Genomic DNA, 21,054 nt, shown 5'->3' on the forward strand with positions numbered 1-21,054 from the left:
GCTTGTAGTTGACCTTCAAGTCTCAAATCAGAAAGAGAAAATCGCAAGTGCAGACCTGGTGGGGGTTCCCGGCTCTCCTGGTACCCTGTGTTGAAACCACAGCACCTCAAACGTGGAGCTGTGACTGGCCACTTGCCATCTGTTGGTCTCCTAGATTGTAACCTCCCCATGGCCAAAGCTGGGTTTTACTAAATTTTGTCATCCTGATGCTTGGTGAGGCCCTGGCAGGGAGGTGGCACTCAGAGATGGTTTACTGAGGGCACTGGGTGGAGGAGGGGCAAGCTGCCTGGGTAAATTAGATCTGCCTTTCTCAGGCCGGCTCATACTTAAGAGACTTTTAAGGGGCCCAGCCTATGAGTAGGGGCCCAGTCAGGTCACACAAGTCCCCCGCGCAGAGCCCTGGGGTCTAAGCTGAAGCTTCTCCAATGACAGAAACGCATGAAAAATGCACTAAACCAACACGGCCTAGTGGGAAGGGCCCTGGACTTGCAGGACAGATGCAACGAAGCCGTGGGATTTCATGTCACCTCTCCGAGCCTCGTTTTCCTCCTCTTGGGGAGGAGGAAACTCTTAATCACGGGATTTAGAATATCTGTCCAGCTTAGGTGAAGAAACTTTTGCAGAATGAATCAGGGGCAAGGTCTGCGCGGCGACCACCCCCTCGGTGCTCCCGAGGCCCGGGCCGCCCGCCCGCGGTGGCCGCTTGTCCAGCCCGCTCCCCTCTAGACCGGCCGCAGGCGTGCCTGGCGGGGCGTCCCGGGAACGGGCGCCGCCGGCGGGGAGCGGGGAGCGCAGCCCCGGCCTCGGGCCCGTCGGGCTGGGCCGCCGGCCTGCTGCCGCCCTCCTGTGGCCGCTGCGAGGCGACCTCCGGCCGTCCCGCGGGCCCCCTCCCTCGGCCGGTGACATCACCGCATTCCCGTCCCGGCTCCTCCCGCCTGCAGCCGCAGTGACAGGCGAGCCGGGCCGGTGGCGGAGAGGAAGTGCGTCCCCGCGAGGCCGGCTCCCCGGGCGGCTCGGGTGACAGCGTCGCGGCCGCCGGCCGGGCAGAGCCGAGCGCCAGGCGGACGCTTCAGCAGAGACGCGGGAAAATGGCTGATGACTTTGGCTTCTTCTCGTCGTCGGAGAGCGGGGCCCCCGAGGCGGCCGAGGAGGACCCAGCGGCCGCCTTCCTGGCCCAGCAGGAGAGCGAGATCGCGGGCATAGAGAATGACGAGGGCTTCGGGGCCCCCGCGGGCGGCCAGGCGGCCCTCGCGCAGCCGGGAGCCGCGGGGGCGGGTGAGTCAGCGCCGGGCCTGGAACCGGGGGCCGGGGGCTCGCCCGGGGTACCTGGCCAGCGCAGCCCGGGCCCGGGCCCGCGGTCGAGCGGAGAGGGCCTGCTGTCCACGGCCAGGAGCAGGCCTGGGGCCGTGCGTGCGCCGAGGGGGCCCCGGGGGAAGTGGGGAGGAATCGTCTTGGAGATCCCCATCTGAGGCCGCGCCTGGCCATGGATCTGGTGGCTCCCGGAACAGGAATTCATCATGACACTTCATCCCTGGGCCAGCTCCACCACTCCCTGGCTCTGGAATCCAGCCCTGCCCAGCCTGAGAGTCTCTCCTGAGCCTCCCCGGTGTCTGGCTGTCCCAGGCTCCCAGCTAAGCCGTGCAGGTGTGGGCACAAATGCAGACCTCCTGGCCCCTCAGGGTTAGCTCCCTCCTACAGCTGGGAAAGCAGGGCTCAACTGGGTGCTCCAAGAACTCACAGACCTTTCCTGGGGACCACCTGGCATCCTGCAGCCACTGAGCTAGGCACTTTACTTACATTTAATCATTTCATACACATTATTAAACCCATGTCAGAGACGGCAAAATTGAGGCTCAAAAGGTACACCATTGAAACAACTAGTAAGTGGCAGAGAGGATTTAAACCTGTTTCTGTGACACTCTAAGCCCTCTCCACCTGACCACACTGTCTTGGGTCTGCCTGGCTCTGAGTCTGATGCCAGGGTGGGGGCAGGGCCGCAAAGGGCTTCAGTCAGATGTGGTCCTGCCCTCCCCAGTTTGTAACTGTCCATTAATGGTTTTCCAAAGGTGGTCCAGGGCTATTGCGGTTAGCTTCAGACGCAGGGTTCAGGGCCTGATTGCTGTGACAGCATGTTATCAGCGATGTTTGGCTTGAAAAAACAGTTTCCTAAAATATTTAGTAAAAACTTCTCTATCACCTTCATGGGTACATCCAAAGCGGCTCTTGCTTCCTGCTACTGTTGTCGTTTGCTGGGGGTTTATGGGCCTGTTGGAATGAGTGGTAGCTTATATGTTTAAAAGAATATTGATAAGTGAGGCTCCTTATAGTCGTGTTTGCATTCATTCAACTTTAACTGAGACCTGCTGTGTGCCAGGTCCGCAGGAGTACAGAAATGAAAAAGACAGTTCTTGCAGCTTGAGGAGTTTGAAGCATCTCTGCATCCCCTTGATATGAGAAATGTAACAAGTCCTCTGTAACATACAAGAAACTGGAGGCCCAGAGAGCCTAAATATCTTGCCCCAAGTCACACAGCCATGAGTGACAGATCTGGGACTTGATCCCAGACCTGCCAACCCTGGGCTCCATGCTCTTTCAAATGCTGTGGCCGTCATGCTGGCAGGCGATGGGACGTTCGGGTTGGGGGGGATCTTTTGCTACCCAACCAAGCCAGCAGTGGAGCTCTTCTGAAGCAGCAGCTGTGAGCACCTCAGCATAGACCTTTATGCATCCCAGGGCATTCCTAGGAAATGCCCGCCCACGTTCATGCACCAGTATTAATTTGTCCACACCTCCTTGAGACCAACAGCTTGGCCTGGGGGAGGCCCTACTGAGAAAAGCCTGCGTCAGAGTCCCCTGAGAAAGAAGGGCAGGCAGAACCTAGGCTGAGGGGAAGCATCTGGGAGTTGAGTAGGTTGTGGCCTCTCCCAGGACAGTGGGGTTCTGGGAACTTAAAGCCTGATGGAAGGTTCCCTCTCTGGCAGGGGTGGGGCATCGATTGGCCCCTGACCTGAGGTGGCAGGAAGAGAAGCAGGGACACGCTCTCTGAGGGTCTCCCGGAGTCACACCTACTGGAGCTGCCAATGCCCGGCTGCCCTCCTAAGAGGGGCACGGGAGCAGGAGTGCTGTGGGATAGCAGCTCAACTGGCGGCCACACAGGACGGGGCCGATCCGACCCTCCTAGGCCTAGATGCTGCTGAGCAAGTATCCCCCTGACTAGCCGTGAGTGCCAGAAGCCTGGGCGGGTGGAGAAAAGTGCCTTGGCCTGCTGGGAGCTGGGCCGAAGCTTCTCCCGCTGCCGCTGCCAATCAACACCCCTGGGTCTCTCTCTGAGACAAGCCCCTGCACTGAGTGCCCTGGCGCTGGGCCCCCAGGTGCTCCTGGGAAAAGGTGTCTGGTGCAGGCCTGAGCCTGAGCTTCGCTGTCTCCCCTGGGGCTGGATCTGTGGCCAGCCTGAGCAACAGACACTTTGTTTCCATTCATCAGCCTTGGGGAGGGCCCAGAAAGTTTATATTTTCACACCCAGATTGCTGAGCGCCCAGCCTGGCTCTGCCCCTGACTTGCCCAGTCAGTTCCTGGCAAGCCCATTTCCCCTGCTGGGCCTCAGTAAACTCCCAGGAATGTTCTGGACTCTGTCTGCCCCTGCTCTAAAAGGGGTCAGGAATCTGAGGGAAGCAACACCCTCAGGGTTATCCCTGGGACTCATGTCCGCTGCACGCCTGTTCCGCCAGCCTCTGCCTGTGGACACACGGTTATAGACGTGCAATAGCCTAATTGGAGAGCATTGTGGCGTCAGAGCCTCGTGATTCTGTGTGCGGGTGTGTGTAGATCCCCAAAGGGGCTGAAACTTCATCCCCAGAGGAACAGTCACGGGACTAAGAGACGGGGGCAGAGAGACTTTCCAAAGGCCTGGGGGGGCCTGCGGATGAGGGGCCTGAGACTGGGAGTGGTCAGGGTGGAGTGGGGTGCTGCAGCTTCTACTCCAGAAAGGCCCAGCGTACAGACCAGCATCATTGTGAATGGACCCTGGTAACGTAAGGCCCTGGTAGAGGAGATGCCCGGGGAGAAGAAGCCCCATTGCAGAAGATGCTGCCACTGAAACCCCATGAGCCCCACCCTGATTTAGGGACCAGGCCACCTATGCAGGAGAAGCCCTATCTGAATGATTAAGGATGACAGCTGACATAGTTGGTCAGAATCCATCACTGTTTGAAAATAAGGCAATTATAATTTATATCAACCCGGGATTATTTCCATGCGCGTAAGTATCCGTGCCTTCAATTCCCTGGCTGAAAGCACTGTCGCTGCTGCTCATGGCTCTGTCTGGCTGGTAAAGGGATACTTGTCCATCTGTGGTACTCTCGTGTGGCCTCCCGTGGCTCTTTGCTAGGAGGCACTGCAGTTTCTGAGAGGCCTTAGACAGGCCTTGCAGATGACAGTGGGTCCCCAAAGAGCAATTCAACTTCCATTTAGCCAACACTTGCCACTTGCCCATTCTGTGCAGGAGCCTTTAGGAGCTGCATGGGATACAGAGTCTGGTAAGGGAGTGCATGACCCCTGGGAGGTCATAAGTAATTGCATAAGAGGGTGGGGATGCTGTACCATATTCTAGGATACCCCCAAGGTGAGACCTTCCATCAGCACCTAGGGAAGTAGAGGAAGTTAATGGAGGGCTTCCCAGAGGAGGTGACTTGTGGACTGGGTCTTGGAGAACAACTGGATCCCAAAGAGTATTGTTTAGAGAGGGAGCAGGAATAAAGGCACGAGGTGCCGGGTGGTGTGTTTGGGGAAGGAGGGAACTAGAATTTAGGGTTTACGAGAGGGACTGGTGGGCAGTGAGGTGGAAAAACGGGCAGGGCCAGATTGTAGAGCCCCTCAAGTGCTATGTTCCAGGGTGTGATGTACTCAGTCGGCAAATATTTCTTCAGTCCCTGTTCTGTACCGGGCGCTCTTCCAGGTGCTGTGCCCCAGCAGTGGACCAAACAGAGTCCCTGCCCTCATGGAGGGTCCATTCAAGTGGGAAAGACAGATCATAAACACGTGCACGAGTGAACACATCAAGCTGTGGGAAGTGCTATGGGGAAGATGCCACCCGGAAGACGGGGTGCCGAGGGGCGAACGTCGGGCGGGCAGGCAAGGCCTCTATAATGCAGTGTTTGAGCAGAGGCTGAAGGGAGTGCAAGGGCAGCCCACGTGGAATTGGGTCGGAGGGCCTTCCAGGCAGCGGGAACAGCACCTGCCAAGTCCCCCGAGGCAGGAGCAGGCCCTGTAGGCCACTGTGGTCCGTGGTTAGTGGATGTCTTTTTGGTTTGTTTCCATTATATTTTTAGTCAGAGGAGTGACATAAATAAGCGTATGCTTTACAAAATGTCAGCCCAGGCAGTTGGTTTGAAAGAGGGTTGGGAGAGGGTGAGGCTGAAGTCTGGGAGGCCTATGATTGGACAAAAGCCACTCATTCATTCATTCTTTCTTTAATGCATTTATCCATTTGTTTATTCAACAAATAGTTTCTAGCTCTTACTAAGTTGCAGGTACCATGCAAGGCTCTGGGTAGGACAGTGGTAGAGAAAGGACACAGGGTGTGCCCCTCCAGGTGTTTGCCACTAGCAGAGCAGGCAAAGCAAAGCAGGTGTGGGTGGGGCGGGGAGCCGGGGCTGGGCCGGGCAAGGGGCAGAAAGCAGAGGGCAACTTTGAGGGTCACTGTCGCAGCAGAAGCCACAGGAATTTGTTACTAATAGACGTCAGGGAAAGGGATGGGGAGGAGTCATTGTTGAGGGCAAAATGAAATCCATCTGGGAGGGGCAGGAGGAAAAATAGGCCAGGTGCTGCCTGGTGGGGGCTGCCGTTCCTGCTCTCCCAGATGGAGCAGTTGCTCAAGGCACCACAGGGACAGACAGAGACACACAGGCCCCTTTTCCTTAGCCCTCGCAGACCCCGCCCTGAGCCTGCAGAGCCTCTGCCCCTACACCGGGCACAGAGTTCACAGACAATCGGGCCATTCCCAGCCACAGCTGAAAGTAAATTAATTTCAGGTAGGCGAGGAGTATTACTGGCTGGATGATCTTGGGCAACCCCATAACCTCTCTGAGCCTCAGTTTGAGAATCTGTAAAATGGGTTGACAACAACTTCATCACAAGGCTGTGGTGAAAATTCAATGTGATAATGGCTATGATGGCTGTGAGAAGGCTTTGTGAACAGTCAAGGATAGAGCCCAAGTTATTTATGTATTCATAGGTCTATGTATGTGGGGTCAAAACACAAGGGCATATACAGAGGTTGGCTCGGGGCGCTACTGTAGGACCATTGTGTGCTTGCTATAAGCCGAGCAATGAGTAATGCTGTCTCCTTGTTCTCTCTCTAGCTGGTTCTGACGACATGGGGACCACGATCAATGGAGATGTGTTTCAGGTAAGCAAGATTCTGTCTTAGCAGTGGTAGGGACCGACAGCCTGAGTCTCAGTAACTTATGGCCCCATCCACGGTAGGATTAGGGCTCCAAGTTCTTCTGCTCATCATGTCTGATGCATTGGGATGGGAACAGAGAGAGAGGTTTTGACATGGTTTTTTTGTCATGTGGGAGTAAGGGATGAAGAATAAGGACCACCAAAGACAAGGATTGATGGGGTGTGACCTCAGGTTGCCCACAGTGATGTCCAGCTTCAGGAGGGAGAGATAAAGAGGCCCACAGTGGCACAGGCTGCAGGAAACACATGGCCCTGCACACATGTGTGCCACCGGCAGGAGGCAGAACCCAGGGGCCACTCTGGCCATATGAGCATTTTAACTGGGCAGGCCTTTGATCCGGAGGTTCCATGTCTTGGAATTTTCCCTAAGGAAATAACTGGACAAGGACACTCAGATTCTTTGCAGGATCATTTATAACAGCAGGCAAACTGGAAACAACCTGAGTGTCCAGCATCAGGGGCCTGGGTAGGTAAATTAGAAAACCATGCTGTTGTTAAAAAAAACAAGTGAGCTTTCCGAATTGACATGAAAAGAGGCCTACAATATATTAAGTGGAAAATCAGCTTGCAGAATAATATGCTCAGTATGGTCCTGTTTTTTATTTTAGAAATATAAACATCTGAAAATATCAGAGAGGATATGCGCCGACTGTTAACAGTGGTTAGCCCCGCGCTGGGGCGGGGGGATGAGAATGGGACTTCACTTTCACTGGGTTGCTTTAAAATTCTTTGTAATGATCTTACACCACACACACACACACACACACAAACACAAACCCAAAAAGCACCTAGTAAAGATATTTCTAGTGAAAGCCTGCCTCTCTCCGCCCCCACCTTACCCCTCTGTCCTCATATACACACAAATCAGTTTCAAAGTACTTACACTGACAGAACTTGGACGACAAGTGGCATCCCCAGGACCCCACGGATGCAGCAGTCCTCACCACCCCAGCCCCAGATGCCTGGTGGGGCGAAGCCTTCACTGGATGAGCCGTAATTCCCCCTGCCCCGGGTCAGGCTCCTTGACTGCGGGGGCTGCAGCTTGGGATCTCCTGAGCTCCGCCCTGTCGAGGGGCTGGCCTCCAGAAGTCTCAAGGAGAATAAACAATACTTTCTTATGTAAGAGGGTTGGGCTGGTACCTTAACACAGGGAAACTGGCCAAGTCCTGTTTCTGGAAAATTACTCAACTGTCAGCAAGCTAGAAAAGCCAGTGTCTAGGACTTTAAGAGCTTCGTGTCTACTTGGGCCTGACAGCACCACATAAGCAGCACTTAGACCTGTATAGTTGGGTAAATCGTTGAGACTCAGGCTGCCCCTGCCATGGGCACACTCAGAAGGACTTTGCTTGACCCAAAAGGTCTGTGTCCTAAAGTGGACTGGAGCCGGAGGTAGGAGCACCTGGCACTAGGAGCAGGATAGCCTTCCCTTTCTATAGGTTAGGATCTTGAGGCCTTCTCCCTCCCCGGCCCCCACCGCCGCTTTGTATTTGGTGGATGTGAGGGAGCCTGGGCCTCCTTCCTAATCTCAGTGGGAACTCTTCTGCTCACCGCTACGAATAATGACCCCAGGTATGTTTGTTTGTAAACCATTTCACATCCGGGCCATGCCGGAATCCCTACGGGGGGGGGGGGGCACAGATGAGGCGAGGCACTCAGAAGCTCAGTGGCTTCATCTCCTGCCCCTGACCTGGTACCCTTTGTGCCACCCCCCTGTAGCTAGGCTGGGCTGGGCTGGCCGGGCCGCAGGTGGGAGGCCCCCAGCCCTTCCTTAGGACTGCACAGGGAGCAGGCTCTGGCTCGCGCTGCAGGGAGGAGAAGCCTCGTTTGTGCACGACCAACACTTTTAAGGGTCCTGGCAGAGCTTTCTTGCTACATTTCTTAATGTCTTCTGGAAGCCTGTGGGCCACTAAGGGTCCAGCTAGGAACCTGATCCCCACCAAGTCCTAAGGACAAGCCTGGCCACATCCACTCCCGTTCCATCTGGCACGCCAGGGGCAGGGAGAGAAGGCCCCGCAGGACTTGCTCCCCCTGCACAAACTCTCTCTCCCTTGCTCCACACGCCCTCATCCCCCTTTGAGCCACTTAGAGGGATCAGCAGCTCAGCTTAGCTTAGCTTAGCTTTAGCTGGTCAATCCCCAAGATTCAGTGCTTCATCCTCCTGGCGGGCCCTGGAGTCACAGCAGCCGCTCAGCCAGCATGGCCCCTGGGGACTCTCATGGTGCTGTCCAGCAGAAGGGTCCCTCACAAGAGGGCTGCTGGGGAGCTGGACCAAGGTCAGCCTGGCTCTGACGGTAGCCTCCCACCTTTTGGTCCTGGCCATACCCGACCCCTTTGCTCTCAAGCTCGAGAGGGGCTTGGGGCATTCCTGCAGCCGCTGGTGAGCCCCCCTGGGCAGCCTAGCCTCCTGACAGCTGACCCAATTTCCTCACTGGGACCCTCAAGTGATTAAAGAGGAGCCCTGCTGGGGCCCCCAACCTCCCTGCTCACCGGCAGGGGCAGGAAAGTAAGTCCAGAGGGGCCGGAGGAGAGGAGTCAGCAAACCGCTTCTCAGGATGGACCAGGCCAGCAGCACCGCTGTGCTCTTCCTGGTGGTGCCGGGTAGGGCGGGATGCATGGGCTGGCCCTCACCTGTGCACAGCCTCTACAGGCCTCAGGGCTTCCGCATCAGTTAGCGCATGTGGGCCCCACTGCACACGCTCAGTGGGTTGTTGTCACTGTCATTTAACAGGAGCCCAGGGAAGGGATTTCTCAAAGGCCACACATCCAGTGAGTGGCAGAAGGGAACTCAAAGCCCAGTCCTGTGATGCTGTGTCCCAAGTTGTCCCTGCACCCTCCACATCGCTTTGCAGGCAGACACTCTCTCCTTCATTCAGTCAACTCTCATTCTCTAAGTGCTGTGCACTGGGCTCGGGTCGGTGGATGTAGAGGCAAATCCAACGTGTGTTTGTCCTCAAAGAGCTCGCTTCTAATAGAGGACAGAGACCTGGAAAGAAGCGATGGTAGCAGAACAGGAAGGGCTCGGGTATGGGGGAGTGTTAAGAGCTAGGAGTCTGAATTCTCACTATGTGTCAGGCGCCACCCAAGAGCTTTACATGTGTTAGCTCATTTCATCCTCCCAACACCCCTACAACGTAGGTTTTGTCATTATCCCCATTTCACAGAGCAGGAGGAGGACCAACAGGGAGGTCTGATACCTCGCTTCAGTTACACAGCTGGGACGAGCCAGCATTTGAATGAGGTTCATGCGCCAGATGCTGCACTGAAGTCGGGGAGTGCAACAGGGGACTGATGCTGGAAGTGGGTTTCCAGGCCACCCGGGGGGAGGGGGTGGTCCTGGCTGAGGGGACAGCATGTGCAAAGGCAGAGAGGGTAAGACACTCAGTCTGGGGCTTGCCTAGAGCCTGGGGCCTGCTGCAGAGTGAGCTGTGCCGGGGGAGCCCCGAGTGGCCGAAGGTACAGGGCTGCTGTGCCTGCAGGTGGGACTGGGGGCGCTGGGCACAGCTCCCAGCCAGAGCGTGTTGGTGGGCCCTGCTCCTGGGGCACAAGTGGTGGAGGAGGCTGGCCCAGCTTGGACAGGGCCTGGGGCCTGGGACATGGCTACCTCTGAGCACAAGGGGCTTGGAACACACTGAGTGGTGTCCTTGGATGTGCAGCGCAGCTGCTCCAGGGGCCAGGAGAAGCACCGGGGGTCCGAGCAGTTCCTCAAGGCTGCTCTTACACCCAGACTGGGGCACTGTGGTGGGCTGCACAGAAGAGTCTGGATGGAGTCAGACAACCCAGGTTTCCTTGCTGGCTTTGCCCAGCCAGACTACCCTGGACTAGTCACTGCTCTGAGCCAGATTTCTCATTTGTCACATGGGGCTTAGAGGCCCTGCCCTGCTATCCCCATGGGTCAGTGACGAAAGTGCTCTGCAGCCCAGGAAGCTTCTCTAAAGTCCTGACCTAGCCACTAAGTGAGCTGAGGGGTGGTATGTGTGTGGGTGTGAGCGAGATGGGGGACCGGGAGTGGGGCAGTGGGAGGAGGGGGCACGGTCTCTAATCTTGGGAAGGTAGACTTACCAGGGAGGCAAAAAGTCAGCCCCTGAATCGTGTACACGGAAGTGCCTTTGGTCCCTGTTGGCTACTATGTGGCCAGTATGTTCACACCCAGGAATTCCGCTGGAATCGTGGCTTGGCCAGTTCCTGGCTGAGTGACCTTGGGACTTTGGCGCTAACTTTCCCTACCTATAAAACAAAGATGGTAAAACTTGCCATGTAGGGTTGTAAAGATCAAAGAGAACTGTTAAACTGCAAGTTCTCTGCAAGGTTTAGCACTGTAACTCATGAGTCTTCATTCTAGGGCGGGGTTTATGGAGATACTGGGCCCTAAAGGACACTGTGGGATGGGACTCCTGCCAAGAGGACCCTTCTCCAGCGCACCTGTCCCACCCCGTCTCCTCCCCACCTGCTGGCATCTCTGTACTTAGAGTTTCCCAAAGGCACTGGCCCCACATGGTCCTTATGCTGCCAGTTCTTGATCTGAAATGCCCTTTCCCCATCCTTCCTGTCCTACTCTGCCCCCAGGCCAGAGAGGTCATGTCCTCTCTTTCCCTGACCTGCATTACAGTGTATGCCCCAGCCATGGTCCTCATCTGTGAGGAACTCCCTCTGCTAAGCTCCCTGATGATGTGCTGTCTTGTTCATCTCTGTCCCCAAGCCTGAACATCTGTTAATTCATTCAATAAATGCTCTTGAAACGCCCCCACAGCTAGGCCCTCCGTGTTCTAGATACTGTACAGAGACAGGCAGTCTCTTCTCACGGAGCTCACTTGCTTGGAGGGAGGAGACAGGCAGTAAACAGGCACAGGCCAGTCATTTCGGATAGCGATGAGTGCCATGAAGGAAATAAAGTATAGCACCCGCATAAGCGCATGTACACGAAAGTTCCTGCAGCTGTCTGCAGATGGGACTTCTACAGGATAGTGAAGAGTTCTGGAAGTCTGGCCTCAGGACAGGTTGTTCCCTGAAGTGGACAGGGTGGGGCTCATCCAACAGCAGTCATCAACTTGTGTTCTCCAGATTAGGGCCCTGGGAAGGCCCCTTGGATGTTGTGAGAGACTCTAAATTGAAGTGGAATGCAGTGCAAGAAAGAGGAATAAGGGCAGCGCCCAACTGCCCCACCCAAGGGTGGGCCTGATGCGAGGTGCCAGGCTGCACTACACGTGCTGGGCCTGCCCTTGCCTCTCCCGCAGACATCTGGAGCCTGCACCCCCGATGCTCTGGCTGCGGCTCCTTCACCAGCTGCCCACACCCTGTTGGGCACCTCCTCTGGCCTGGGCGCACGCTGGCTCTGGGGATCTGCATCCATGCAGCCACTGCTTATTGAGCACCGACTGTGTGCCCAGGACAGTGGCGGCACCCATGGACAGACGGCACGCCAGACCCTGTCCTGTGGGGAGAAGACAAACGCTGGTATTTAGGACAGTTTTGATGAGTGCTTGAAGGAGGAGCACAGGGAGCAGTGAAAGGACGGAACAGGGCTCCGAGGCTGTAGACGAGGTCCTGCCCTCCCCCCCGGAGCTCGTGGTCCAGCGCAAGACTCACACAGCAGAAGGTGAAGGCTGTGGCGAGGAGCACAGAGGAAGGGGTATGAAGTCTGCGTGGGGGCTGGGGAATATCCCAGAGCTGGTGACTTGAGTGGGATGGAATAAGATTTCATCAGCTAGAGAAGGGAGGGAGACAATTGCAGGCTGAAAGCAGGAGGAGACCAAGGCGGGCAGCAAGCGTGTGTAGGCTGTGTGCAGGCAGGAGTGCATAGGGTGTGCAGAGCGCCAGAGCGGGAGCGGCAGGAGATGGGGCCGAGTCGTCAAAGGTCTCTAGCTTTGTGAGACCAGAAGGGAGCCACATCCTTGGTGGACCAACCCTCAGCCACCAGCACTTCAGGTCCCCGGCTCTGGCAGGCGGCATGGAGAAGTGGGCAGGGCCCTGGCCTGGAAGTCAGAGGCCTGGACTGTGGCCCTGGCTCTGCCACTACATCATGCCATGTTTCCTGTCCTCAGGTTCCTCCCTATAAAATGGGAATGAAGTAATAATAATTCTAGCCACCATTCATTGAGCCGTCACCCCATGCCGGCCACACTTCTAAATGTCTTACGGATGTTGTTGCATCAAATCCTCACAAGAGCTCTTCGAGGTAGTTTTATTATTAATCCCATTTTCAGATGAGAAAACTGAGGCCCAGCAAGGGTAAGCAACTGGCCCCGGCCACATGCATTATAACAGGCAGTAGAGATGGGATCTGAACCTCGACAGTCTGGCCGCAGAGTCCAAGTTCTTCACCACTGCACAGGCCTAGCTGCGGCCATCCTGCCTGCCTGTCTCAGGGCTGCTTGTCTGCTCAGCAAGTGTTCACTGAGCATCCGCTGTGTGCCAGCACTGTGCTGGGCACTGGGGACACTGCAGCAAACAGGACAGACAAGGTCCCTGCTGTCGTGAAGGTGACATTCTGATGGAGGAGACAGACCAGGACAAGTAAACATATTATAAAGTGAGGTCCTTTTGGCCTGTATAAGTGTTATTGGGTAAATGCAACTGTAACAGAGAGTGACTTTAATGAGAGTCACACAGGGGACTGACTGGTGGCAAGAAGCATTTGAAGTTTTTTACATTTTTAAACTCATTTCATATGTTAACCCTATGACTGGATACTATAATTTAGCCCACTTCACAATGAGGAAAGTGAGCCACAGAGAGGTTGAGTAACTTGCCCAGGGTCACAGGGGGAAGAGTTGCTGGCAGAGGGCACAGCAGGTGCAAAGGCAGGGTACAGTCATAGAAGACAGTGGGTGTGAGGTTGTCTGAGATGTGAGAGCTGTCCTTGTACTTGGGCATCAGAGGCAGCAGGGCACACAGCTATGTTTGTGTCCTAGGAGGCTAACGGTCCAGCTGATGGCTATGCTGCGATTGCCCAGGCTGACAGGCTGACACAGGAACCTGAGAGCATCCGCAAGTGGAGAGAGGAGCAGAAGAAACGGCTGCAAGAACTGGGTGAGGGCAGGGCGGGAGCTCGGAGCAGGGCTGGGGTCCCCCTACCGTGGGCTCCCAGCTAGGTCGGCTGTTTAGGACATGGTGGGGTGTCAGGGAACCTTAGGGCATGTGGGGCCCCCATAATGCCTTAATGCAGGACCTGAGTGAGGATGGGCCCTGGGGCTGCCTGCCAGGGCCGAGGGGAGAAGCAGCCAGGGCAGCCATGCCCTCACATCCCTACTGTAAAGCTGCCACTCATTCTCCTGCTGGGGTCACAGATGCTGCCTCCAAGGTGATGGAACAAGAGTGGCGGGAGAAGGCCAAGAAGGACCTGGAGGAGTGGAACCAGCGCCAGAGTGAGCAAGTTGAGAAGAACAAGATCAACAACCGGTGAGAGGAGCTACGGGCACGTGAGGGGGCTGTGGGCACGTGAGGGGGCTGTGGGGACGTGAGGGGGCTGTGGGGACGTGAGGGGACTGTGGGGACGTGAGGGGGCTGTGGGGACGTGAGGGGGCTGTGGGCACGTGAGGGGGCTGTGGGGACGTGAGGGGGCTGTGGGGACGTGAGGGGGCTGTGGGCACGTGAGGGGGCTGTGGGCACGTGAGGGGGCTGTGGGCACGTGAGGGGGCTGTGGGGACAGTGAGAGGAACTCTGGTATGGGGACTGTCTGGAGGAAGGGTGATTTGGTGGCAAGAGCACGGAGGGAGGAGAAGCTGAAACTCCCAGGGCTGCTTCCTCGGTTGCCTGTGGAGTTCAGAGCCCTGAACTCGGAAGAGCTGGAACACTGTTAAGCTCTCAGCTTCTCCCCACGACAGACAAAAGCAAGTTATCAGTCAGCAGAAGAAGTTCCAGGACCCATTGGAATGTGAGGCAGACTATCCTGAGGCCTAGTGGCCAACAGCTAGGCTGGGCCCTCTGTGGCCACAGTTAGTGTCACAGAGAGCAGAGGCCTGGCTAGGAGTGAAGAACCAACCTGCGTACAAGATTTTATTGCCTGTAGAAATGATAACCGCTCAACCCAGAGTGGCTGGAGAATAAAAGGAAATTAGTGGCCTGTATAGCTGAAAAGGCCAGGAGTAGGACTGCAGGCACAGTGTGCTCAGGGGCTGAAACAGTCAGTCAGCACTCCCTTTTACTGTCTCTCAGCTGCTTTCCTCTATGACATCCTTGGGATGGGGGGCAGAGATGGCCACCAGCAGCCCCAGGCTTCTGCTCTGTTCTCTTTGCAACCTCAGTGAAAATAGCCTTTTGCTCCCAATACCTCTAGCCGAAGACTTCAACCTGACCCTCATTAGTCTGGTGTGGGTCATGTGCCCATTCCAAGCCCAATGACTGTCCCAGAGGGAAGGACTCTCCTCCGATGGACCCAGCCTGGGCAATAATCCCATTCCTTGGGTTGTGCATGGGGTCCAGTCCCACGCAAACCACCAGGCGAGTCGGGGCAGCCTGATCCTTCAAGGGACAATCAGGATGCCCTTGTTGGAAGAAAGGGGATAGATGCTAGGCAGACAAAGACAGCAGATGCCCACCGAGAACACCTTTGTGGAAATGGGCTCAGACTAGATGCTACCCAGAAGCCCCTACCTGTGAGGCTGTACCCTTCAAGTAGGAGGCATGCCAGGAAGGGAAAGGCTGGCTCTGGGAAGCCTCCATACTTCTGTTCAAGAAGCTGCTGCATGCCAGGCTCTGGGCTGGGCACTGGGGAGATGGAGATGAAAAGGACCCAGTCTGTGTCCTCAAAGGAGAGAAACACAGGTGTGCAGCTGAACTCCACAGTAGGGCCCTCTGCAGCAAGGCTGTGGATGCAAGGGATGCAGGGTGGAGAGGACCATCCTGTCTGGGACCTGAGCTTTGGAGGATGCCCAGGAGTTCATCATGAGAAAGAGGGCAGGGGTGGGGGAGGGTCTTCTAGACCAGGGAACAGCATGATAAGAAAGAAAGGCCGTTATGTCTTGGGCACCAGGGAGTCAGGGAGTGGTGGGAGAGAGGGCAGGAACAAGGGGTCACATGTGCAGGGCCTCCAATGCCAGTATTGGACACATACAGGCGACGGGGAGCCACTGAAGGTTTGTGAACAGGAGGAGTAATGTGATCAGGGATGAGTTTTAGAAAAGGCAGTCCTGTGGGCAGAGGGTCCTCAGTCTCCTCGCTGGGCTGTCGAGAACTGCCCAGCCTTCCAGAACTGTGCTTCCTAACACTCTCCAACTGGAGGTACTAACACTATCTTTCTTTCTCTTTAACCCTCTGCCTGTCTGTTTTGCCATCCTGTCTTCCCCCTCCTAACTCCTTCCCCTCAAGGATCGCTGACAAAGCATTCTACCAGCAGCCAGATGCTGATATCATCGGCTACGTGTACGTGTCTCCTTTGCCCCTCTGCAGGGGAAGCTAGAGAGGGCAAGAGCCCCTGTGTGTAGCTGGCACAGTTTCTTGAGTCTCCTGCTTGTGGGGTATAAATGAGTGTGGCTTGGCCGAAGGCAATGATCAGAGCAGGAGGTGTCCCCCCAGGACGGGTAGTCACCAACCTTCACCTCCATCCCTCCAGCAAGTGTTTATTGAGTGTCTACTCTGCCTGAAGGCAGCTTTGCCATATCAAGGCAGAGAAAAGAAAAGAAGGCACTGGCCATCCCCAGGTGGGAGTGCAAATGGCTAGCAACCCATCTCTCTCCCTCTGAGGTGCCTCGCGGGGGCAGGGGAGGGGGTGAAGTGGTCTTCTGCTGAACAAAACAAACATCGAGTGCCACGTCCAGAGGTATAAAGAAGAAGAGACGCTCCCACGTGCACACCCGTCCCCTCCTCCTGCACCAGGTGCACTGCTCCTCCTTAGAGCTCCAGCCGGAGTGTGGCCATGACCCAGACCACCATGGGGCCCTCTCACATGTTCCTGATTTGGGGTCTGGTCGGTACTGTGACTAATCTAGATCTAAGATGGCAGAGGTTTCCTCTCATGCTGCCCCAGTTTATTGGTAGGGACAGCCTGGAGGGTGTGTTGGGGTTTGTGAAGCTGAAGGAAAAATCCAGTGATGAAGGTGTGATGTCTGCCATGTGCGCGTGTGCCAAACATCTGCTGTTCCTCCCTCTGGGTACGTCCGTGGCAGTCCTCTGATGCTATCTGGGCTAACCCTTCTCTCACCGAGCACAGGACACACCAGAGTAACAGCCTTCCGCTCCTTCCTTCCAGCCAGCCTCCCATCTGTCTCGTCCTTATTGGCACTTACCCAATGCCAGTCTCTGGTCAAATAGGAATAAGACACACAGTCTACCCCCCAAGTTGCTCACGGTCAGGAGCATGTTGTGATAAGAGCTGTGTGGAAGGACACACTGAGCTCTGGGAGCCACCTCCTGCTGGGGGGCTCAGGACAGGCTTCAGAGATGTAAGACCTACAGCCAGACCTTCAAGTGTGAGAAGCAATGTGCTGGGTGGGGAGGGTTAGAAGAGGAGAAGGGCCTCCTGGATGGGAGAAGCAGCTTGGGCAAAGGCGATGAGACGGGAAATACCTGCAGCGGCAGGGGCAGTGGGCACGGTGGGAGCTGAGGCTGGGAGGTCAGCTTGGGACCAGTTGAAAAATGTCTATTTGGCCAGGCTAAGGAGCTGGGCCTTCATCCTGAAGGCAGGGGGGAGCCACAGGAACCCTGAAGAGAGGGAGAGTCTAGACCAGCACTCCTCAGACTGAATCACAGGGGATCTTGTTAAAATAGAGATTCCGATTCAGAAGGACTGAGGTGAGGCCATGATTCTGCGTTCCCCACAAGCTCCATGGTGATGCTGATGCTGCTGGACCACGCCCCACACTGTAAGCAGCAAGGTTCGAGGGGGCCTCTTGACCCCGAAGGGGCAGCTCCTAGGATAGCTCCCCTGAGCCCCCTCACGTCCCCCTCCACATGGCACTTTGCATCTTTCCGAGCCTGCGCACCCCTGCCGCTCCGTTAGATCCTCAGGCCAGCGAGACCGAGGAGCAGGGCGGAGACTGACTTCAATTTACAGGTTAGGAGATGAGCACACAGTAGGTGAGTGAGACCCCTGGGCGGGTCCAGGCACCTGATCCAGGGCCACCTCATCCTTGGCACAGCCCGCGCCAGGGGATCACCTGGAGAGCTCCTCACCATCAGTCAGGGCCTGGCATGTGGCAGAACCGGTCCTGCTGGGGATGCAGAGGGGGCTTCGAAGGAGAAAGGGGCTTTCCAGAGACCCTCGCTGGCCAAACAGGACACAGACCCAGCCCTCCTCACTTAAGAATCCTTTATTGTCTTTCTCCTAATGACTCCCACGTTTGGGTTTTGTCCACTACACAGTATTGACTACACTGTTTGCTCCATTGCTCCTTCATCAGTGGCTTCTTTGTCAACCAGAACTTCTGATGAAGAAACCACCAGTTTTCATCCTAACTTGATTTCAACCAAAAGCAGATTCCAGTGGAGCATTGCCCAGCTGTGGCTCCATAGAGATAACAGTCATTTCGGGCTAAAAAGACCTCTGTAGTCGAATGTGCTTGGGATGTGATAGATGCTCTGTCCATCACGTGCTCCACTGGAGGTGTGTGCTGCCTGCTGGCACATTAAAGGCTTTGAAAGTCTTTCTTTGAAGATGCTCTTTAACTGAGTTTTCCATACATACTGGACCACAACCCTTTTCTGGAAAACACTTGTAAGTGTCCATGGAACACGGAGCAGTGCTGAACCAAGTAGTTCAGTTAGTTAGATGGTCACTCAGTCTTAGCTCCACCAAGGTTTTGGAAATATTGAAAATAGCTGAAGTACTTGCAGTAATTCCTCCGAGAGCCTTTAGGGGTCAGGAGCCCCAGGTGGAGGGAGTCTTGATGGAGAGGCCATGAACAGAGAGCGCCTAGGCTGGCAGGGCGGGGGAGGTGGGGAGAGGCTACTTGAGCTGGGTGGCAAGGGCAGAACTTTCTGAGAAGGAGAGGCCTGATTCAGACCTGAATGACAAGAAGCAACAAGCCACGAGCAGGTCTGGGGGCAGAGCATTCCAGGAAGAGGTGACAGCAAGTACAAAGGCCCTAGGGCAGGACCAGACTAGGCTTCCTCTGAGGCCAAAGCTGTTCCCGGGGGCCTGAGGCCAGAGGGCACAGGGCTGGGGGGGAGACCTCTGGACAAAGTACCCCAGAGCAGGCTGGGCAAAGCACCACTGATTCAGGGGGAAGGCGGACAGCTGTGAAACCTCTGCCTTCTCTCCACTTGCAGGGCATCTGAGGAGGCTTTTGTGAAGGAATCCAAGGAGGAGACCCCAGGCACAGAGTGGGAGAAGGTGGCCCAGCTGTGTGACTTCAACCCCAAGAGCAGCAAGCAGTGCAAAGACGTGTCCCGCCTGCGCTCGGTGCTCATGTCCCTGAAGCAGACACCGCTCTCCCGCTAGATGCCTGCCACAAAGCATGGCCACAAAGCATGGGCGGGGCCGGGCAGATGGGCAGCAGCTGCTTCGGCCACGGTGGAAACTGCCTCCAGCAGCTGCTACACACAGCCTATTCCGTTCCTCCCCGCCTCCCAGGGCTGGGAACGGGAACCTCACCCCACTCACCCCTCATGTCCTCCTGGCCTGTGGCCCAGCCCCTCACACCTCCTCTCAGTCCACAGAATTGTGACTGTTCCTCCTGACGTATTTTTTTTCTTGGCTTAAAGGGTGTGTTGTTAACTCTTTTTACACTTATTTATTATCATTCTCATTTCTCTGAAAGCCACAACTGGTGTCAGGGCTCAGTTTGTGCTTAGAACTGTCCCAGTTGCATGGCCTTGAGAGGTCAGGCTATTCCCCTGGAAACCCAGGAGCTCCCAGCTGGAAGTGGGTGTCCCAACCCGTCTATGCTGTTGCCCCTGCCCCCAGGAGGAAAGGCAGCCTCTCACAGGATGCTTTTGTAACCTTGATCCTTGAGCAAGCCTGAGGTAGGGATTCTGTTGTTCTCATGATACAGACAATGACACCGAGGTTCCCAGGGGGTAAGCCGTTCAAGTGGGAGGGAAGAGGCAAGACCAGCGGTTCCCAGTGGTGGCTCCCTTTCAGTCTGGGTGGGAGGCTGCTGAAGGGAGCCTTTGCCAGACCCTCTTCCTTGGGATTGGCTGGGACCCTCTGGATGTGGAAGGCCCACCGCTCTGCCTATTTTGCCCCCTCCTTCAGCTGTGCCCCTCTGTGGATTTGGGATAAACAACCAGTGAGCACACCTTCTTCCCCTTCAGCAGAGGCTGCAGCAGGGTGTGTTCAAGCCATGTGAACTGCACAGAGTTGAAAAAGATTTGAGTAACTGCTAACTGTACAAGTTTCCTAGAGCTGCCGTAACAAAGGACCACAGCGTCAGGCTTAGAACAACATAAATTTCTTGTCTCACCGATCTGGAGGTCCGAAGTCCAACACGAAGGTGTTGGCAGGCCACGTTCCCTCTGCAGACTAAGGGAAGGATCTGTTTCGGCTTTTCTTCCAGCTTCCGGCAGGCTTAGGCGTTCCTTGATTCGTAGATGCATCACTACAATCCTGACTTCATCTTTACATCATCTGCCCTCTGTCTTTGTGTCCAAATTTCCCTTTTTCGAGGACACCAGTCATATTGGATTATGGCCCACCTTAATGAGCTCATTTTAACTTGATTACTTCTGGTAAGACTCTACAGTCACGCGTCGTTTAAGACCAGATATATTCTGAGAAATGCCTCGTTAGGTGATTTCCTCATTGTGCGAACATCACAGTGTGTACTTACACGTTCCTAGATGGTATAGCCTTCTGCATACCTAGGCTCTATGGTACTAATCGTATGGGACCACCGTTGTATATGTGGTTTGTCATTGACTGAAACATCGTTATGCAGCACATGACTGTGTTTCCAAATAAGGTCACATTTTGAGGTACTGAGGTTAGGACTTCAACATACCTTTTTGGGGGGATGCAATAATGCCAACAGCGAAAAATAGTGGCCCTCCTCTTTAGAAGTGCCATAGTCCTCAGCTCTCCACATCTGTTCCCTGAGTCCTGAGGTCAAGGGTCAGTCACTACAATGTACTGCTCTACATTTGAAATCTCTACCTTACAGAGACCACGGGGAGGCAAGATACTTGGCTGGCCCTAGTCATACACTCCTGCACTTAGAAATTTAGACTGTCAGAGGGTCAAGATGTGGGCGTGTCTTCTTTACTCTTTTCCCTTGTGAGGGCTTGCAGCTCGTGTTGAAACTGACGGAGTCACACGTGGAAGGAACCTGGGTCCGAATCAACACTTTAGAGCTGAACACAGACAGGAACACCTGTTTGAGACTTTACACAAAGGAGAAACTCACATGTTGCTTCTCTTCTAGAATTTGCTCAGGTCCCCAGCCTCCTTTCTTCCTTAACCCTAAAACACTAGGTACACAAACCACTGGCAAGCTTTGTGACTATGTTCTTTCCATTACACCAGGCTGCTTCTTCGAGCCTCAGTTTCCTGTTCTGTAAGATGGATCAGGAACCAAACCGGGATGGTCCCAATTGGTGGAATCTTAGGTGTTCCGAGGAGGTGGGAGCGGGGCGAGGAGCAGAAACACAGTGGAGGGCATGGCCTCCTGCCTCTGACAGGACCCTGGCAGGCTCATGAAGGAAGGTTTTCCTACTGAAAGT

At 55.4% G+C, this 21,054-nt stretch overlaps 1 protein-coding gene across 2 annotated transcripts; it reads left to right on the forward strand.

The window, feature by feature from the left end:
• Positions 1-786: 786 nt before the first annotated feature.
• CLTB (clathrin light chain B) lies at positions 787-19,111 on the forward strand. Of its 2 annotated transcripts, XM_014826829.3 has the most exons (6): positions 787-1,275; positions 6,360-6,406; positions 13,371-13,488; positions 13,746-13,857; positions 15,766-15,819; positions 18,664-19,111. In XM_014826829.3, the coding sequence occupies exons 1-6, from the start codon at positions 1,089-1,091 to the stop codon at positions 18,833-18,835; spliced, it is 690 nt and encodes a 229-aa protein (XP_014682315.1). In that variant the 5' UTR covers positions 787-1,088; the 3' UTR covers positions 18,836-19,111. The 2 variants fall into 2 exon arrangements, with proteins under 2 accessions (XP_014682315.1, XP_014682316.1); XM_014826830.3 differs by lacking the exon at positions 15,766-15,819.
• Positions 19,112-21,054: the final 1,943 nt, after the last annotated feature.

Source organism: Equus asinus, chromosome 9 (genome assembly GCF_041296235.1).
Source record: "Equus asinus isolate D_3611 breed Donkey chromosome 9, EquAss-T2T_v2, whole genome shotgun sequence".
In the NCBI taxonomy this organism is placed as follows: Eukaryota; Metazoa; Chordata; class Mammalia; order Perissodactyla; family Equidae; genus Equus; species Equus asinus.

Coding starts and splice junctions, on each gene's coding strand:
- CLTB (XM_014826829.3), top strand. CDS start 1,089: ATGGCTGATGACTTTGGCTTCTTCTCGTCGTCGGAGAGCGGGGCCCCC. Junction 6,407..13,370: donor TCAATGGAGATGTGTTTCAG/GTAAGCAAGATT, acceptor TTTGTGTCCTAG/GAGGCTAACGGTCCAGCTGA. Junction 13,858..15,765: donor AAGAACAAGATCAACAACCG/GTGAGAGGAGCT, acceptor CTTCCCCTCAAG/GATCGCTGACAAAGCATTCT.